The sequence below is a fragment of the Hyalella azteca genome, unplaced genomic scaffold (assembly GCF_000764305.2).
Source record: "Hyalella azteca isolate HAZT.00-mixed unplaced genomic scaffold, Hazt_2.0.2 contig16588, whole genome shotgun sequence".
Taxonomy (NCBI): Eukaryota; Metazoa; Arthropoda; class Malacostraca; order Amphipoda; family Hyalellidae; genus Hyalella; species Hyalella azteca.
The window spans coordinates 195,244-214,833 of NW_025946404.1; the positions used below are offsets into that span (position 1 = coordinate 195,244).

At 36.9% G+C, this 19,590-nt stretch overlaps 1 protein-coding gene across 1 annotated transcript; it reads left to right on the forward strand.

Moving 5' to 3' along the window:
- The first annotated feature begins 2,316 nt into the window (after positions 1-2,316).
- On the forward strand, positions 2,317-14,605 carry LOC108669089 (putative sodium-coupled neutral amino acid transporter 7). The gene is made up of 11 exons (XM_018156377.2): positions 2,317-2,661; positions 4,349-4,488; positions 4,995-5,075; positions 5,742-5,859; positions 6,342-6,474; positions 7,285-7,504; positions 9,306-9,440; positions 11,483-11,553; positions 12,081-12,162; positions 12,905-13,022; positions 13,347-14,605. Exons 1-11 carry the CDS (start codon positions 2,535-2,537, stop codon positions 13,664-13,666), a joined length of 1,545 nt encoding a protein of 514 aa, XP_018011866.1. The 5' UTR covers positions 2,317-2,534; the 3' UTR covers positions 13,667-14,605.
- Positions 14,606-19,590: the final 4,985 nt, after the last annotated feature.

Sequence of the window (19,590 nt, forward strand, 5' to 3'; positions counted from 1 at the left end):
AACAGTGCAGTCAGTCACTCAGTCACTACTAGTCAGTGTATATAGAGGGTAGAGTCTGGTAGATTATAGGACATAAAACTAGTAGATCTATTGATAGTGCTGTGCACTGTGCTATCAGCTACCTATCTGTTATGTGACTCTTCAGTGTTTAGAAGATCTGCATTCCTGAAGTGTTTTTGTATAATGAAGCCAGTTAAATGGTCAATATTTAGCTCATTACTGGTACCTTGCTCCATACAAACTTTACAAAGCTAATGAATAAACTTTTCAATAATCATTTACCCAAAAATCCCTAAGTGGTAAACACCACCTTCGCCTGTTGGCCATTATTAAAGGCAATAAGTGCCCTTTTTAGCCATCCATTATGATCCATATACTGTTATTGTTAGTAGGCTAATTTCAACATAAAAAATGACACTTCAAAAAGACAAAAAAGCTGAAAAAATAAAAAAAATCAAATAAATAAAAAAAAATATGAAAAAATAAAAAAAAATCATTGATTTTTTATTTTTTTTTTTATTTTTTTTAAATAAAAAAAATCACCAACCCTGTTCAAATATTTTAAAATGAAGTTTTATTCCAAGTGTCCCAAGTAGCCCTGTTTGGTTGGGCTACTCGGGACACTTTTTTTGCTTCTGGCACCTTACGAATAGCACATGGAATTTTTTTGAAGATGCCATTCGATAGCCCTTGCAAAGAGCTATAAAAGGAGCCTAAACTTATTTATGAAATTTTTATGGTAAGAAGTTATTAACAAAAACGCTCAAAACCGTCCCGAGTAGCCCCAGTTGACGGTACTCCTCTATTACTAACAGTGCTCTGAAGTCCTCCTCTTCCTTTGTAGATACAATGTAAATGTAGAATAAATGAAATTTTCTGTCATTTTTACTTGGTTTTTCTTCATTGATATAATAATACCTTATCCATACATTACCGTATTGTTAATGTGATATTACTGTATCCATGGACATGCCATTGAGCATTGACAACGACATTGTCCACTGCAAGCTTCATATCAGCGGCCATGTAGCATTTCTTCTGTATCTGTAAGCTTTTACAGGAACTTTTACACAATTTTAATCAAGTCAAGTGATTTCACTATAACAAAAAAGATTGTAAAAAACATACTTGCAACAGGAAGGAATATTTTAGTGACAACCATCATATTTTTTGGAGAAATAAATCATAGTTTAGGTTAATTACTTTTCATTCTTTGTTGCCCAGTGCTCAATTCTATCTATGAAATTCTATGCACCATTTTGTGATGACTGATGCAGTAATTTTTTATTAAGTGAAATTTTTTTACTGAGCGAGGTAAATGTAATCAAAATTCTTTGTTGGTAATTGATTTTTCATTGACTGGAGCCTTTGCAAACCAAGGTTCTACTGTAAATGCAATTTTAGGGTGTGTCCCTTATTACCCCAGGGGGGGTGTTCCTTATTCCCCGTTTTGTGGAAATGGCCACCATTTTTTCTTGGGATGAGATATGCAAATTCTGTCAATCATGTTTTTAAGCCAACACTAGTGTGCAACTTTTATGTAAGTAAAATTTTTCAATACGAAAAATATTTTTTCTGCTACAGTCTCTACAGACCTTAGCAGAGGTATGGTACTTTTCCAAAATCTCACTTGTCACACTTTTTCAGGGATTTTTTAGAGGTAATAAATGTATGATTTCTCAACTTGCTTTATGTTGCATAGATAGTAAAAATGTTGAACTTTACACCACTATTTTTAGTTTTGCAATATTTTAATTAGTTTAGCTGCTACAACATTTCTACAAAAATGTTGGAGGACTGTCCCTTTTTACCCCGTTTTACGGTACCTAATTTATTCAGAGTTGAGTCAAATCAAGCCCAGCCAAGTCAAGTTGAACCCAGCCAAGTCAAGTTGAGCCCAGTTGAGTGGACAGTGGAGCCCAGGCGAGTCGAGTCAAGTCATTTATTTTGAGCACTGATACAACCTGTTATATCTAACTTAACTAACTAAAACTTGTGTGAAACTAACTTGCACTTGGAACTCTGTCCTAAACAGTTTTAACTCCAAAGATGCTCCAGGCTGGCAGTAGCTCCAGGCTAGGCTGCAGTAACTTGTACAACCCCATGTGAGGCATTGATTAGGGCATGGGTATTACAATTAACTGGGCTGGGATTGCACTGTCAATCTGGTGATCTCTAAACCCAATTCTCAATTTCGTATCTCCTATGCCTATTCTGTAACATTTGGCCATGTTATCATGAACTATGTTCTTTTATTTTATTCGTTTTCTGTCTCCAATTTATTTATTATTTTTGTTTTTTGTTATTTTTCATTTGTTATAGTTCTTTTGCTGTTATTATTCATCTTGTTATTTAGTATTTTTTTACCAGATTTGCATATTTCCAGACTTTCAGATGTTATATGACTATTAGGTATATACTAAGCCCTGTTTTGGCAAAAGCTGCATGGAGCATTATCCAGTGTTCCTATAAGAAAAAACAATAACAATAATAATTGTTTGGCTTGATAGGGGGCATCAAGAACAACTTTTAAAATGGAAGCTAAAAGCAACATACGGCACATGACAGCTGATGAGACTGGAGATGATGACCAAATCAATGAAGCGTTGTCTGGTAGTCAAGCTGATTCATTAGAGTCCCTGCTAATCAGTCCTCAAACAGGTGAGTTCTCCAAGGCTGACCGTTCTGGATAGAATGGCAGATATGATATTGGCATGATAAACCTAACATTAAACTTCTAATAAAAATCATCTAATATTTTGGAACTGATTAAGTTACCAGGCTAAATTTATCTTAAAAATACCAGTAGCTATATATAAGCCACTATATCTACTGTCAATGCGACATAATTTGCCACTCACTGGCCCTCAGGAGGATGTGCATACCTAGCTACTTGTCACTAAAAACCATATAATGCTTGTCAGAACTCTGAATTCTAGGGTTCATTTTCTACATAATAGCCAAAAGTCTGTTTCAATGATTGTGCTAGAAAGATGTAGTTCATAACTCCAACTTTCATGTTTGTGTTGAAGGCTGATGACTTCGTTGCTGCTGGCAAAGTTACTGGCATTGATGGTAGAATTCCGCAATCCACCTTGATTTCTTTACCGTCAAGTATCAATGCCATATAAGTTGCCAGTTTGTCACTCAGCAGAAACTGCACAAATCTTGCTGCTTGTCACAAAAACCATATAATACTGGTCAGAAGTCAGAAATAAGATAATGATTTGTAGGGTTTGGTTGCCACATATTGAATGAGAAACTGTTTTTTTTTTTGCGCTGGAAAGATTTTGTTTCATTTTGTTTATAAAACAGGTATTTTTTTGAGTCCAGCAAATTTAGGGCTGCTTGCAAGGTACCAGTAATTGTTATTTATGGACCACCTAAAACATTAAAACATACCTTGGTAGTATAATATGTGCTTCAATCAAGGACTACTACACACAGGACATGCATAGCCTATGTCCAGCCTCTGCTAGCAGAGGCGATCGCCTACACTATGAAAATGCTGGTGTTTTAGTGGCATCAACAAATGATATGCCCATAATTGTTTCATACAATAGTATTACAATGTGTGTAGTAGTCCTTGGTCATAAGGACTACTACACACATTGTAATACTATTGTATGAAACAATTATGGGCATATCATTTGTTGATGCCACTAAAACAACAGCATTTTCATAGTGTAGGCGATCGCCTCTGCTAGCAGAGGCTGGACATATGCTATGCATGTCCTGTGTGTAGTAGTCCTTGGCTTCAATATTAATCTTTCCTAACCTGTTGGCAAATGGAGTAACTATAGTGACAGCTTAGCCTCACTGACAGATTCTTTCTGCTCCTTCTGGATAATAAAATGAAAGAGCCTTTTCTGGATACTATACGGTATACCATACCTATACTTAAGCTTTTAATTTTTTCTAAAATATTTTTTTAGTTTATGAAACATGTCTTCACAATGTTTTATGACCTATTCCTTTTTTTATACACCAGCTGAGCTGCTAGTTTTTCACTACTGTCAATGTTACACTAGTACTGTTGTGTGTCAATGCTGATAACCTAGCTACTGCTCTTGAGTCACCAGCCTTCAATAGAGACAAAAAACAGCTTTGTATTCATTGTTTAGTAATTAAATATTATAAATTATAGTTCTGATGAGTATTATATGGTTTTTAGCAATTCAAGGCAAGGTAAGTGCAATAACTATGGAATGGTGACCTATGCCCTTAATGTTGGGTGACCAGGAACCCTCATCCTACTCACATTTTTCAAAACTATATAAAAAATCTGAATGTTGCGGAAGAATTTATGAAGAACTAGAATGACTTTATGTTCCAAAATCCTTTCCAGTTTTGGCTGAGAACCCTGGCATCAGTGTGATAAGTGCAGCATTGCTCATCACAAATGCAGCTCTTGGTGCAGGTTTACTCAACTTTCCCTTGGCTTTCCATGAGTCAGGAGGTCTTGTACCTGGAAATTTTGTGCACCTGGTGAGTGATGCCATAGTATATACTTCGGTTAAAGTCATCATGGAGTTTTGAATATTAATGTCAATATATTATGTCATATTACTTGATAGATGATATTAGTTATGTATAAGTTGCATAATGTATATGCATAGGTACCTATATATTTTATTTGCTATCTGAAAGGCGGTTGAATGTTATTAATTTTGCCAATACCGTTACAAGTATTCCTCAATTTTTCCCTGATGTAGAATAAAATATTCTGCTGTGTATTAATAAATTTACTGAAATCTGTTGTTTTATGTCATGAATTAGAATCTAAATAGACAGAGAAGACAGATTCAGACAATGTTGTCTGTCATCTTGTCTGTGAGCTGAGGTATTTCCATCTTTTGTACATTTGTGATGTTGTAGATTTATTTTTGATGTTACAGTAGGAAACTATAAATGTTATATTGCAAACAAAATATCCATTTTGATTGTATAAATATTTCTTTACCAAAATAGCTTTAATCATTCTTTCTTGGCAGTTTTTTGTTCTGGCAACGGCTGGGTCCCTGTACATCCTAGCAATGACCGCTGACAGATTCAAGAGCCGGACTTATCAGGAGGTGAGTTAGCTTTCTGTCTAATTTTTCTACCTTCCTATCTAATTTTTAACCTCCAGTTGAACAAACAACCTTGAAAACATTTCCTGTGACTTCTATGCAATTTTTGGACCATCAGGAACCTAATGAGAGTGGAGTGTTTAATAAAGTACATTTGGGTTTAAGCAAGAAGTGTATATAGGTAACTATCACTTGAAAATAATTGATCCCAATGTTTAATTGCTATCATGAATAATTCCTAATCTCTGACACTTAAAACTGCACGGTTACCATTGAGAAGTTACTTTTACAGTATTTTGTACTTTAAATGCAAAAAAGGTCCAAAAATTTATTTCCTGTCTAAATAAATGCATTAATTGTCTGTGTTATTGAGTGAAATAAAGTCTTCTTTAAAAACAAATATTTTATTCTACAAGATTTACCAATTGACAGATAAAGACTTGTATGCAATTGTAACTGCTACAAATGTATATAATGAATCATAATTTCTTCTTTTATTGTTATTTAATAATACCATTTGATAATTCTTTGAACTAATTCAACCTATATAGGTACATATATAAGTTTGCTATACAGAACTCCTTTTCTTCAATATGGAATTTTGTCATAACAGATCTTCATTCACTATAATTCATAGTTGCTATATCTGATTGAAATCACATGATGCAGATGGTGAGTGATCAGTGTGGAGTATGGGCTGGTCATTTTGCTTCAGCCTGCATTGCTCTCTATTGTCTCATCACATGCATCACTTTCATCATCATTGTAGGCGACCAGACTGACAGATGTGAGTTAAGGCACTATGAATCGTTCAGTATGTAAAAGTAAAATATATATTCAATCAGTGTTTTTCTATATTGTTATACCTACCACATCTAGTGGCTCATGAGTCTGTAGTGTAGTAGACTATAGCCTGTATTAACTTATGTAGGTGGATGCAAAAAATTTGGAACACTACAAAATGTCTTTGAATTATATTCATTAATGTAAAGGCAATCAATACTTCTATTAGTCATCTTATTCCATTATTTTACTTCTAATTTATGGCCTGTACCTACTGCTTTTTTTTATTTTCAATAAGACAACATTGTTTTACGGTAATTGCATTTTTGGCTATGTTTATGAGACAGGTATTAGTTGCACCATTGTTTTATGTTCCTATACCCTCTACAAACAAATATTGCACATGACATTTAGCTGACTTTAGAAAAATATGCACGAGTGGAAAAATTGCCGGTTTTCAATGTTTTTATTTTGGATTGTTTTCAGTTTTTGCAGACTTTGTGGGTCCAAACTTCTGTGAGAGCTGGTGGCTCCAACGCCGCTTCACCATGTCCCTGGCTGGTGTTGCTGTGCTGGCGCTGTCGCTCTTCAGAGATATGGCAAAACTTGTCTCCATGGGGTAAATGTGCTAGAGTTATACTGGCTTCAGTGTTGCCGCACCATTACAGAACTTGTCTCCATGGAGTACATGAGTACAAGTTATGTTAGCTTCAGTGTTGCCGCACCATTACAGAACTTGTCTCCATAGAGTACATGAGTACAAGTTATGTTAGCTTCAGTGTTGCCGCACCATTACAGAACTTGCCTCCATGGGGTACACTAGTACAAGTTATACTGGCTTCCGTGTTGCCGCACCATTACACAACTTGTCTCCATGTAGTAAACGTGTTTAAGTTATACTGGCTTCAGTGTTGCCACACCATTACAGAACTTGTCTCCATGGGGTACACTAGTATAAGTTATTCTGGCTTCAGTGTTGCCGCACCATTACAGAACTTGTCTCCATGCGGTACACGAAGTATACGGTCCAAGAGACTAATTTGTGCCGTTCATGAGTTCGTTTTCATCTTTGTTTTATTAAATAAATCAAAATGGTCAATAATTCTACTTTATGAATCTTATTTGGTTGCTGCAATTTTCATGCAGTTAATATCTAATGAACAGTGAATGTATATTTAAAAGCATTAATTTTTTTCAATTACTGAATTGCATCGATAAAAAAAGGTGAAAAAACATAATATTTTTTGTAAATTCTATTGTAAAGCTTCATATTAATACATTTTTGTTTTTTTTGCATGACTATTTTACTTGAAAGTCACAGTTAAGTAAGTTGTATTTTATAGCCAAATTGTCATGTAGTTATTTTTGTTGAACATAAAGAAGCATGAAACATTAAATGTATTTTCTGTAATATCCGTACTTTGACCAGATATCTGGGGAGCGTTTTCATGGTGTACCTTGTGGTGGTGGTCGTTGTAGTGTGGAGGATTGGTGGCTACCAACCAGGTGAAGTGGTTGTGTTTGACAAGCACAAAATGCTGCATCTCTTCAACGTACTCCCTACCATCTGCTTCGGCTACCAGTGCCACGTGAGCAGCGTACCAATCTACCACAGCATTCGTGATCGATCCAAGAGCAAGTACTTCATGGTTAGTATCTTGCTTCATTTCTCTGAAAATCTCTCCCTTTTATATTAATGTTAGTCTCCAGACAAAGTTCTTCCTAGTTCCCCTTTGATTAATTATTAGTTTACTCCTGCAAAGGTTGCAGTCATCAATCAAAATGACTTGTATTTTTGTCTGATTGCTTTTGAGCAAATGGACTGTACACTTTGAAATTATCAAATGTGAGCCCATTACTAGGGCATATGCTAAAAAGTTTTCTGTCATCTAGTATTAATTGCTTTTACTTATTCTTGCAGGTGCATTATATGTTAACAATAATACCCAGAAGATTTAATCTTATTTCCAATCACCAGACCGTGTTTGTCATGTATGATTAAATCTTAATTTATCACAATATCTCACGAATTCCTCCCAGCATTGCTGAATATCACTTATTTCCCCTGAATTCATAAAATACATAATTTTTTTTTTACTTTGGAAAATGCTGTTATGATTTAACCCTCTACCGCCATATGTCACTCTCCCAGAACATAACTTCCAACTTGATTTATACGTAAACTATTGCGTGTAGCAACCTGAGGACGTTTGTACGCAGCATAGACCATTTTAAAGTTGTCGTACGTGGCGGCAACCATCAGTGCAAGTCATTTTGCTCCCACTACAATGTATCCTTTTTGGGAAGTAGGCTTGTGACAATATTGCTCCGGTTACTCATGTCAGGTGGTAGAGGGTTAATTTTACACTATTTTTCAATGTGAATTTAACTTATTCCCAAAAGTCTAGGCACTTCTCTCCCTTCACTTATTTCAAATTGATTTGCTCCTTTTTTTCGGTTGATTTACCTAAAATATTTCATCAAAAGTTCCATAGTAGTATGTTTTTCCATATTCTATTTGAGGAATTTCAGTCAATAAGCAAATGTGATTATCACAAATATTTAATATAATGTTAAACATACAGTTTATGTAGGGCCAACACCATTTGGTTATTAATACCTTTATGAAGTTGATTTCTGTATTAATTGTGTGACATGGTGACCAAGTGATGTGCTGCCTGTTGATGATGACAAGTGATGTTCTGCCTGTTGATGATGACAAGTGATGTGCTGCCTGTTGATGATGACAATAATTGATGTGCTGCCTGTTGATGATGACAAGTGATGTTCTGCCTGTTGATGATGACCAATTGATGTGCTGCCTGTTGATGATGACCAATTGATGTGCTGCCTGTTGATGGTGACCAAGTGATGTGCTGCCTGTTGATGATGACCAAGTGATGTGCTGCCTGTTGATGGTGACCAAGTGATGTGCTGCCTGTTGATGATGACCAAGTGATGTTCTGCCTGTTGATGATGACAAGTGATGTGCTGCCTGTTGATGATGACCAATTGATGTACTGCCTGTTGATGGTGACCAAGTGATGTGCTGCCTGTTGATGGTGACCAAGTGATGTGCTGCCTGTTGATGGTGACCAAGTGATGTGCTGCCTGTTGATGGTGACCAAGTGATGTGCTGCCTGTTGATGGTGACCAAGTGATGTGCTGCCTGTTGATGGTGACCAAGTGATGTGCTGCCTGTTGATGGTGACCAATTGATGTGCTGCATTCACTCCCCGCCATTGATATCTTCTATAAATACTAATAGCAGCTTGCTTATGAATTCAGCCATCAACATCTTGATGAACCCTATTGATAAACCTAATATTTTACCCAGTAAATGTTGGCATTGATTATATTGCAGTTATGGTATCAGAGGCATGTATTCCCATTGACCATAATATGCCTCTTTAATTTTCCATAAGTTTAAGCGAGCCTGGCTTCCATCAGGCGTGCACGCTGGCCATGGCGGCCTGCGCGCTGGTCTACTCACTGGCCGCCAACGTCGGCTACCTCACCTTCGGCTCTACCGTCGCCGACGACCTCCTGCTCAGCTACGACAACGACCATCGCGGCGCTGTCGCGGTGCGTCTTGCTGTCTTGTTGCCTTGCTGTCTTGTTGTCTTACTGCTGTCTTGTTGTCTTACTACTGTCTTGTTGCCTTGCTGTCTTGTAGTCTTACTGCTGTCTTGTTGTCTTACTACTGTCTTGTTGCCTTGCNGCTTGTACCTGTGTTCTAGGTTTTGAACTGACGATGGAGCTGGACTCCGAAACGTTTTCTCTTATAAGAAATGGTGAAATTTTTGGCTATTTTCTTTGCTTTTAAATTCCTGGTAAATTTGCGACTTAAGCAGCCAAGTGATTTTAATGCTGTCTTGTCTGACTGGCTTGTTGTCTTACTGCTGTCTTGTTGTCTTACTGGTGTCTTGTTGTCTTACTGCTGTCTTGTAGTCTTACTGCTGTCTTGTAGTCTTACTGTTGTCTTACTGTTGTCTTACTGTTGTCTTCTTGTCTTACTGGTGTCTTGTTGCCTTACTTTTGTCTTGTTGTCTTACTGCTGTCTTGTAGGCTTACTGCTATCTTGATGTCTCTGATGTCATGATCGTGCATCAGGTGGCCCAAATGAGGGCGGATGAGCGATAATCAGAGGCGGCGATCCATCGTGGCCTGGGACTGCTATGTCCCAAACAAATACTAAGGATCTAACAGCTGTCTTGTTGGCTTGCTGCTGTCTTGTCGCCTTGCTGTCTTGTCGTCTTACTGTCTTGTTCTCTTACTGTCTTGTCGTCTTACTGTCTTGTCTTGTTGTCTTACTATCTTGTTGTCTTACTGTCTTGTTGTCTTACTGCTGTCTTGTTGTCTTACTATCTTGTATTCTTACTGCTGTCTTACTGTCTTGTTGTCTTACTGTCTTGTTGTCTTACTGTCTTGTTGTCTTACTGTCTTGTTGTCTTACTGTCTTGTTGTCTTACTGTCTTGTTGTCTTACTATCTTGTTGTCTTACTGTCATGTTGTCTTACTGCTGTCTTAATGTCTTACTGCTGTCATGTCCAGCTGCTATCTTGTCTTCTCTCGTCATATTGTTATCTTTCAGCTATACTAATATTGGCTGTGTGAATGATAAGTGACTGCATAGAAGGCACAGGGCTTGGTATAACTATACTGCTCTTTATGAAATCGTACAAGTCAAGTCGATTTTATTTTCTTGGTTTGATGCTATTTTGTTGCCTAACTATTGCATTTGAAGTTATATGTGGTCAAATATTTCATTATATTTTTTATACGAAATAATCACGAGGCTATGGCTATTTAATATGGGTTAAATTAGTAGACACACTATGAGCTTGTAAGACTTTATAAAAACTACTTAGAGAACATCCAGGTAATATTTACTGCGATACAATATCAGGAAGAACTATTTTATTAGCGGCGTTTCCCAAATTCGAAATCAGCACCAGAATAGCTGGGTGATGAGCTGCAGGTTAATTAAGTATTTGGTGTAGTAAAATAATTGTTGATTTACCAATTTTTGTTGTTGTTGTTGTTGTTGTGGTTCCCCGGTCTCAATTTTACAAGAGACCCCCCTCGCGCAAGTACGACACCACCGACAGGGGGTCGCTCCAGAGCTGTAAGGTCGAGGTTATGTGGTGGTGTTGTCTTAGGTCCTGCCAGAGCGGACATTCCAGGAGAATGTGAGTGATTGTGTGGGGAGCTCTCTGGCAGGATGGGCAGGTGTCTGTGTCTGCTTGGCCTATTCTGTTTGCGTATGTTTGTAGTGAAGGGTGGTGGCCGCAGCGAAGCCTGGCTAGGTGTACTCTCTCCAGTCTGGAGAGCTGTGTTTCTGTGCTGCTTATGTCAGGTGGTGGGTGTCCAAGGACTTTGTTATTGCCGGCCAGCTCCAGCGTTCTAAGTGTCATAATTGTGTGTAAGTGTTTTTTTATGTTGTCTGTATTGGTGGTGATTGCTGCGTGGGTGTGTTCTTGTTTGCTGTTTGAGTTGTGTAAGCTGCGTATAGTTCTGTAAAGCTGTGTGATGTTGGATTTGTGGTCCAGTGTATCCAGGAACTCGAGCCAGGCCCGTTGCTGTTGCTCTGTAATTTTGCAGATTGTAATTGTAAATGGTTGCAGGTAAGCGTTGCGGTCATCGCGTTGGCGCTCAAGTCCATCGCGACTTACCCCGTCCTCATGTTCTGCGTCAGGTGACTTAACTTTAGGCATCACTTGTCTAAAAATCAATTTATTATTGATTTCGAGTTTTTCATCTGTTATGATACTCAAGCTTATATTTTGGAAAAGTATTTAGTTTTTTATGTTTCTAGATTTTCAAACTTTGTTTCGATATCAAGTAGATAAGAATGGTTTAATTGAAAAAAAATATAACTCAGTACTCACAGCAGTGAGTGACCGAGAGCGCATTTTCTCGTCGACGAAAATTTGAGGTATCGGACGGACGGACAGACAGACAGACAGACATGGCGAGCACAATAGTGCATTTTTTCCATAAATGAGAAAATGCGCTAAAAAGAAAGGAAGCATTTAAACTTGTTACAGTCCAATTGAGCACAACTTTTACTCACCAGATGGCTGTATGATATTCAGAATATACAGTATTCTATTGATCGAGATGACGATTGATGATATTGATGATTTATAATATTGACGATTGATAATATTGATGATTGATGATATTGATTTAGATGATATTTGATGTGATTACGTCGTGTAGGGAAGCTGTGGTGAGCTTCTATGTGAGTGCCCGCGACCTTTCCCCAGCCGACGCTCAGCGCACGGAGCCCGTCAGGAGATACGTATGTTCATCATCACCATTTGGACGCCTTTTGTGACACATTAAATCGTTATTAATACTGAGCTTATCCGTACCAGTGAGGATTATAATTAGGAATCGTGCATACCATTCAGCCATGATTTCTATATACGCGTGTTTATTTATTAGGAACATCATGAGCAATTCTATAACGCAGTTTTAGGTAAGTATTTATAAGTCTCTTCGTCATTAGTTGCTTGTCGTCCTCGAACCATTGAACCATTTATTTAGCCAGGTAAATTCCTCGTGTAGCACTCGTCAATGATGAAATTCGCCGATATTTAAACTTTGAAAATGTAATTCTGTATCATTTCAGCAATTATACGCTCAACATTTATTGGTTTTTGTCGGGTTCATTATTTCTTAAGAGCAGTAAAGGTACTTTACTTTAAGTAGTATGATTACTTTAGTCACTTGATAAAAATGAATAACCTCTTCCCATTACAAACGCTCACTTGATTACCTCTTGAGATTAGCATGTTACTGGGGTGGCAGTTTTATCATCGTACGATTTGGGCTGTTTGAAGCAACTGATTCACTCAACTGATACCATTTATGGTATCACAATTTGCGAATGATATCTTTGACAACTGACACTATTCACAACTGACACCATTCGCAGCTGGCACCATTCTCAAATATTAATGTATGTACATATATCACTGCTACTGTGTATGACTTGTAATATGCACAACTGTTACCATGTACTCCACTCCACTGGACAGGTTGTGGTGGTGCTGCTGTGGTTAGTTAGTCTCGGTGCAGCCCTGCTTGCGGAGAGCATCGCTTCTGTCGTCAAACTCCTCGGATCCCTGGCATCTTTCTTCATATTCATCCTCCCTGGTGACGTCAAGTCATAATATAGCGATCAAATAATCCTAGGTTTTAGGTTAAGAATTTATTTTAATGCCGGAAAAATGCCCAATTCTTAGGAGTGGAGAAATAGTGGTGCTGCTTAAGTATCGGACTAACGAAGTAAGTTTGAACTAATAGCAATTTTTTTAAATGGTTCTAATTGATTTTCGCGCTATTTTCCTCGGTATTATTGTTGTAAGAACTAATAGCAATTTTTAAAAATGGTTCTAATTGTTTTCGCGCTATTTTACTTGGTATTGTTGATGTAATAATGATCATTATTATGATATCATCAATGCTACGTGTGTGCAGGCCTCTGCTTGCTGGCGGAGAGCAACAGAATGTCTGACGAAAGAACAGCATCAGGCCCGACCCCCCACATTCTCCAGGGCGTGCGACACGCGTCCTCGTGGGGTACGACTCAGGTGTTATTCGCGCGCATCGTGGCGCTCACCTTCATCTCGCTGGGGGTGTTCACGTTCGGGCTGTCCGTCACCATGGCGGGTATGAGCGCCTTCTCCTCCAGCAGCAGCAGCGCACCTCTGTGTGTCGTAGGCGACAACTCAAGTTACTCGTCCATAGATGTGCTCGAGCGTTATAGGTTCAGCTGGCTGCCTAGTTATCCATATTAAATTATTCTTACAATTTACTATGTTTCTAAGGCAAATTGCTACTACGAATTTTACGTTTTTAATTCGAAGTGTCAATGGATTATTAGTATATACAATAACTCCTCAACGATCATTTTTCAAACTTTTATAAGTTAAGTTGTAATTTTTTTTCTCGCCTCTGAAAAGCGTAAAAGCACCAATTGAAAACATTTTCAAATGATTTTATTTTCAACAATTGCTTGTGGAATTCATCTTCATGTCAATAAACGATACCTTAGATTGCAGTATGTGCTAGTAGTAATCATTGCAATTTGGAAAAGACCAAAATAATTGTTCTATTTGCCAAAGTTTCTTAAGCGTATTGAACTCAAGGTCTCCATGGTGCATAGCATCTCTGATCTCCGAATTTCCTGCCTGTGCCATTGCGTTTAAATCTACTTCCACTTTGTTGGAGTTTTCTTGGGAAGCCGAATCTCAAAGTTCTCATTCTTGCCCATCATTTGAGCAAGATGCATCCATCATCTTCTTGCACCGCACGACTCGTTAAAAAACATTTTTCATGTCCAAAATCTTAATAAAGTGAATCTCGAATGAATGGTATTAATAAATTACACGCATTTACTTCTTCCGATATTTTTATCATGTCTTATTTTAATATGGTTATGGTGTACGAAATATATATTTGTCGTTCGTCCTTTTGTAAATATCTTCAAAAATACTCATTTCACTTTGTGGGTGCGAGCATGAGCCTTCATCAGTTATTGATGACACTCTTCATTTTTTGATGCGATCACTATTTATTTAACTTATTGAACATTATTATAATTATTCTCAATTTTGATAAGTTCTTCCTTTGCCTGTCGTAATACTATATGTACGCCGAAATTTTCCACTATGTCGTAAAAAGTGTGATAGTTGTACAATAACTTGTTTGTCTCAACAATAAAGCAGATCAAATTTTGTGACGTTTTGCTCAACCCTACCCGCCAACACCTGCCACCGGGCACCGTGGAGAGCGGTGGTCGTCTAGCTACCGACAGTTTACCATTTGAAGAATCGTTGCCACGCTCGTCGCAGAGTTCTGACGGTTATCACACTTTTGTGGTCATTTATTAGTAGTGGCTAAAAATATAGCTATGTGATGCAGCCATCGTGCGCGGAAATTGAATATCTTCCTTGGGAGTTATCAACGCCGCTCTCAACGCAAGCAACCACAAACTTGGAAACTAGGTACGTAATTTTATCGGAACTCGAGGAAGTTTATGCGTAAGCTTTGGAACAACGTATTTTTTCGTTAACACCCTTAACTCTTAAGGGGAGCGTCTGGGGTAAAATTTATCTCGGCTATTTACAGACGGATCACTCTGAAATTTGGTACCATATGTAAAACAAAAATCTAAGACTTTATTGTTCATGTGAATTTTACGAAAAAAAATGAAAGAAAACGTGAAAATCTTAGAAAACGGCCAAAAAGGGAGTACCGTAGAAATCTATCTCCTAGGATTTTCAAGCTAGAACATCGCGACACATATCATTCGATGCGTAAAGACCATATCTAAAACTGAACACGGCGGTTTTTTGGATTTCTCATTTTTGTGGGTGTGGGAGCATTTTTCATAACTTTTTCGAAAATTTTTCGACTTCCCCCCCGTCACCCCCCCTTTTTGCGGAATAAAATCCAAACTATAACGAAATTAGAAAAACACCCGTGTTCAATTGTAGATAATTTTGTTGCGCATCGAATGGTATATGTCTCATTGTTGTAGCTTGAAAACTCTAGGAGGAGATAGGTTTGCAAGTCAGAAAAACGTAGGTTTTCAGGAGAGCTAAAAAACAAAATTTTTACGAAAATTTCAAAAACTGCGTTAAACATATATCGATATTACAAAAACGCATAAATCATTCTCTAGATCTTTTTTCTTGCGCATCCAATGGTATAAGTTTAATTGCTGTAGCTTGAAAACTCTGGGAGGAAATTGTATTTCAAAAAAATGAAAGAAAAAATATAAAATATTAACTCCTATCTAATTAGTTAAAGAACTCCCACACCCTCCCTCCTTTCATGATCTGTCCTGAACGCATAAATCAACGTACAGAGATGGTAATGGTACCGTTGGATAGGGCAGAATGTCAGCTTTAAGATGAAACTAAACGGGTAACTAAGCTGCACCTCAAGCAGACACTGTATTTAATGTGCTGGGAACCGAATTACCTCCTATCTAATTTGTTAAAGAACTCCCCCACTCTCCCCCCTTTCATGATCTGTCCTGAACGCATAAATCAACGTAAAGAGATGATTTTGGTACCGTTGGATAGAGCAGAATGTCAGCTTTAAAACGAGCCCAAAAACGAAAAAAGTGACAATTTTCGATTTTACCCCAGACGCTCCCCTTAAATGGCATCCTGATACTACGTCGCGTTTTATGCGCAATGGAAAAATATAATGCGAGCGCGGTAAATTCACATAATCATGGCTACGTGATGAACGCAGTACAACATTAGTAACGCGAACACACACAAGAGGCTTTTGAAGTCAACTTGCCTTTCGAAGTTCTCCATACATTTACGGTTAACGTATTCATTGCATTAACTAAAAACATTAAAATGCCTCATAGTAACGGCTTACACATGGCGACTGCTCGAAACTTGTCAAACAAAATCAGGGATCAACATCAGTCATCCGTCGAGAAGGTACATCAGAACTACACTTTAGGTACATCAGAAGTATACTTCCGTAATTGCAGTACCCCGTTTACTGTACTCTATTTAGAAAATTTCTTCCGAATTAACTAGACGGAATTGTTACCAAAATTTTATTAGATTCCCATCATAACTCAAACGCTACTGAATTACTGAACACTAAAAAGTTTCGCCAACTTCTCAATTTGACTTTACGAAAGGTGCAATTTGAAAAGATTCAACCTTCAAGCATTTATTGACCGATGAAAGCCATGATGCTGAGGAGTCGTTTAATCCAGCTGAAAAAGAAACATGAATTCATGTAAGTAATCTGTATAGTGAAGCTGCTTTACAGCCTCGAGGATAGTGAATAGTACATTATTAACAGCAATGCAGTATAAAGAAGTCCAATTCAAATCGGTAGACTAAAAAATAGATTTCAAGTGTAGGGAATAACCTCTTCATAGATACATATTATTTGTTTGCTCTTGGTTTTACCAATCCGATGTGGAATTGCAAATCGTCAGATGTGAAGATAAGAACACAAGTTTCAACAATCAAATGTGGCAACTTGTTCAACGAAAAATTCCGAAGCTGAAACGCAACTGAACACTAATATTGACTAAATTTCATCTTAAAAATGAAGTAAATTCAAGAAAATCACTAATTATTAAATTTAAGAGAATTATATTCGAATTTTATTTGCCAGCTCTCATTTATTGAACTCAAAAATTGTTAAGTTGATTGAAGTGAATGTTATTAGACGACGCCAACCTATTTATTTGGTGAACTTACATGCAATATTAAGAAGACTGTTTAGGGTATCAAGGATTTGCTATCAACACTTTTCTCAAAGAAAATATTGAGGTATATACCCAGAAGAAACTTTTGATGTTGCTAGTGTAAAAGCAAAATCGTCCTGGAAATGCGACAAAATTACAAAAAAAGCAACACTGAAACCATCAGGACTTTCTTCATTTGGGAGCCGTTAGATGCTGGTGCTTTCCATGGAATTTTAGCAGGGAGCACAAGTTAAAAAACTAATAAAACAGACCAATTTGAAGCAATAGATCACCAATAACAGCTCTGTTTATATAAAGTTATAAGTGATGTAAAAAAATAATGTTGGTGCTCAAGTGATCTGCACAGCCTGTTAGTAATACAGCTGGCAAGTCATATAAAAAGGATGAAGCACTCACCTTCTTGAAGCCAATGTCAGCAGCGTACTCTCTGAAGCACTGGCGGCACATCATGAGTCCGTACTTGCGGATAAGACCGTGACGGTTGGAGCAGGCCCGGCTGTAAATCAATTGCAATTAGAAAGTATAATAGAAGCACTAATACAACAAACCTTATAATTTTTAGCAAAGCCTGAGCTCTGTTCAACCAAACGCCAGAAATTTTTCTTGACGAACAATTAAGAACCTTAATGCTGGTGGCTGAACTAATTAGGAAGTAAATTGAGCTAGAATTGAGATTAAAGGTAAAAGAACTTCTAACCAAATCTCTTAAAAAATGTTCATGGCTGTAAACTGAGCTTTGGTGTTTACATTTGTTGACTATCAGTGTCAAAAAAAAATGCAAACTTATATACCATCGTAAATTTTAGCAAACCTACATCACACTCCTAAAAAGCATTTGAGGTATCTTTGAAGTCTTTAATGTCTTACAGACGTGAGGCACAGAAAAGAACTAAGGATTCTTCACATTAAGATGAAATCAATGGAGAGACGTGAGCCTAATGCACATGTGATGGAAGGTAGGAAAACTATTATACCACACCAATACACGTGAGGAAGACTAGATGCAGGCTATTTTGAATAAGCAAAAATATTAATGTGTACATTGCAGCATACAAAATACAGCAATTTGGGTAGTAGAAACATTAATTAAATAAAATTTTACAGAGTACAACAACCTGTAACTTTCTTCCAAGAATCCAAGTTATTCAGAATTAAGAAAGTGAAATAAAAAAAAGAAGGAGATAAATATATTCCTCTCTACTAAAATAGATGGTGTGATTCTGTCAATTTTTTCTTTTGTTTTGTGTTAGGGACATCATTATTGGAGAAATAAATCTGTAAGCATTATGTAGCTTTGCAAGATGGAATGTACAAAATTTATCCTTAGAAGGCAGTGTGCTAGCAGCTGATGACAAAGCTGAGCAGCTTTTCAATTGGGTGTAGACCATTAAAGCAAAGGGTGTGAGATCAAGTATGTTTTAATCCAATAAGGCAAATTCTTTCCTCATGAAAGTGATAAATTAATGGCTAATAATCTAAAGATAGCTCATCTGCTGACAACTTGTTAGATAATATGGTTATTGTAATTGAATTTATTCTGATTAGATGATTGAAAATTTTTAAAGCACTAACCATGTTGAGAATCCAGTGCAAGTGTGCAACACAATTGAAAACTTGTAGTAACATCAATGCAGTTATTTACATGCTGGAAAGGAAGATCAAGTACCTATTCAACTAAACATTGATCCCAAAAATAGCAATCCAATCTCAATTAATTAAAATTTATTCACCAGTGACAATAAGTTTATAGTTAACCATATCATACTTGAAACTAATAAAAAAAAATTTCAATGAAACAATAACTTTCATTAGCACTAGAGTTTAGAAATGCAAATCAAATGCTGTTCTTTGGAAGTTTATAGCACTTAGGATACCTGACATGGGTCTTGCATTTTAACCCTTTATGCCCTGGCGTGACGAATTTGTCACACAGAAAAAAAACCTTGGTTTTCCAACAATTTCACGTTTTCTGTCATTTTTTCGAAAAATTCACAAGAATAAAAAAAGTCCTAGATTTTTTTTTTACATATGTGTACCAAGTTTCAGAGTTATCTGTCGGTAAGTAACCGAAATAAAATTTCCAATTTCCAATCGCAATGTCCAATTTCTTATGGAAATTCTATTTCAGTTAATTACTGACATAACTTTGAAACTTGGTACACATATGTAAAAAATAAATCTAAGACTTTTTTGTTCATGGGAATTTTTCCAAAAAAGTGAAAGAAAACGTGAAATTCTTAGAAAACTGACAAAAAAGGGGTACTGTAGAAATCTATCACCTCCTATGATTTTTGAGCTACAACATCGAGACGCATATCATTCGATGCGTAAGGACCATATCTATCGATTGGTCCTTGCTGTTTTTCAAAATTCTAATTTTTGTGGGTGGGGTGGGCATTTTTCGAAAAAAATTGGTTTCTCCCCCCCCTTTTGAATTTCCCCTCCCCTTTTTTCAAAATATTT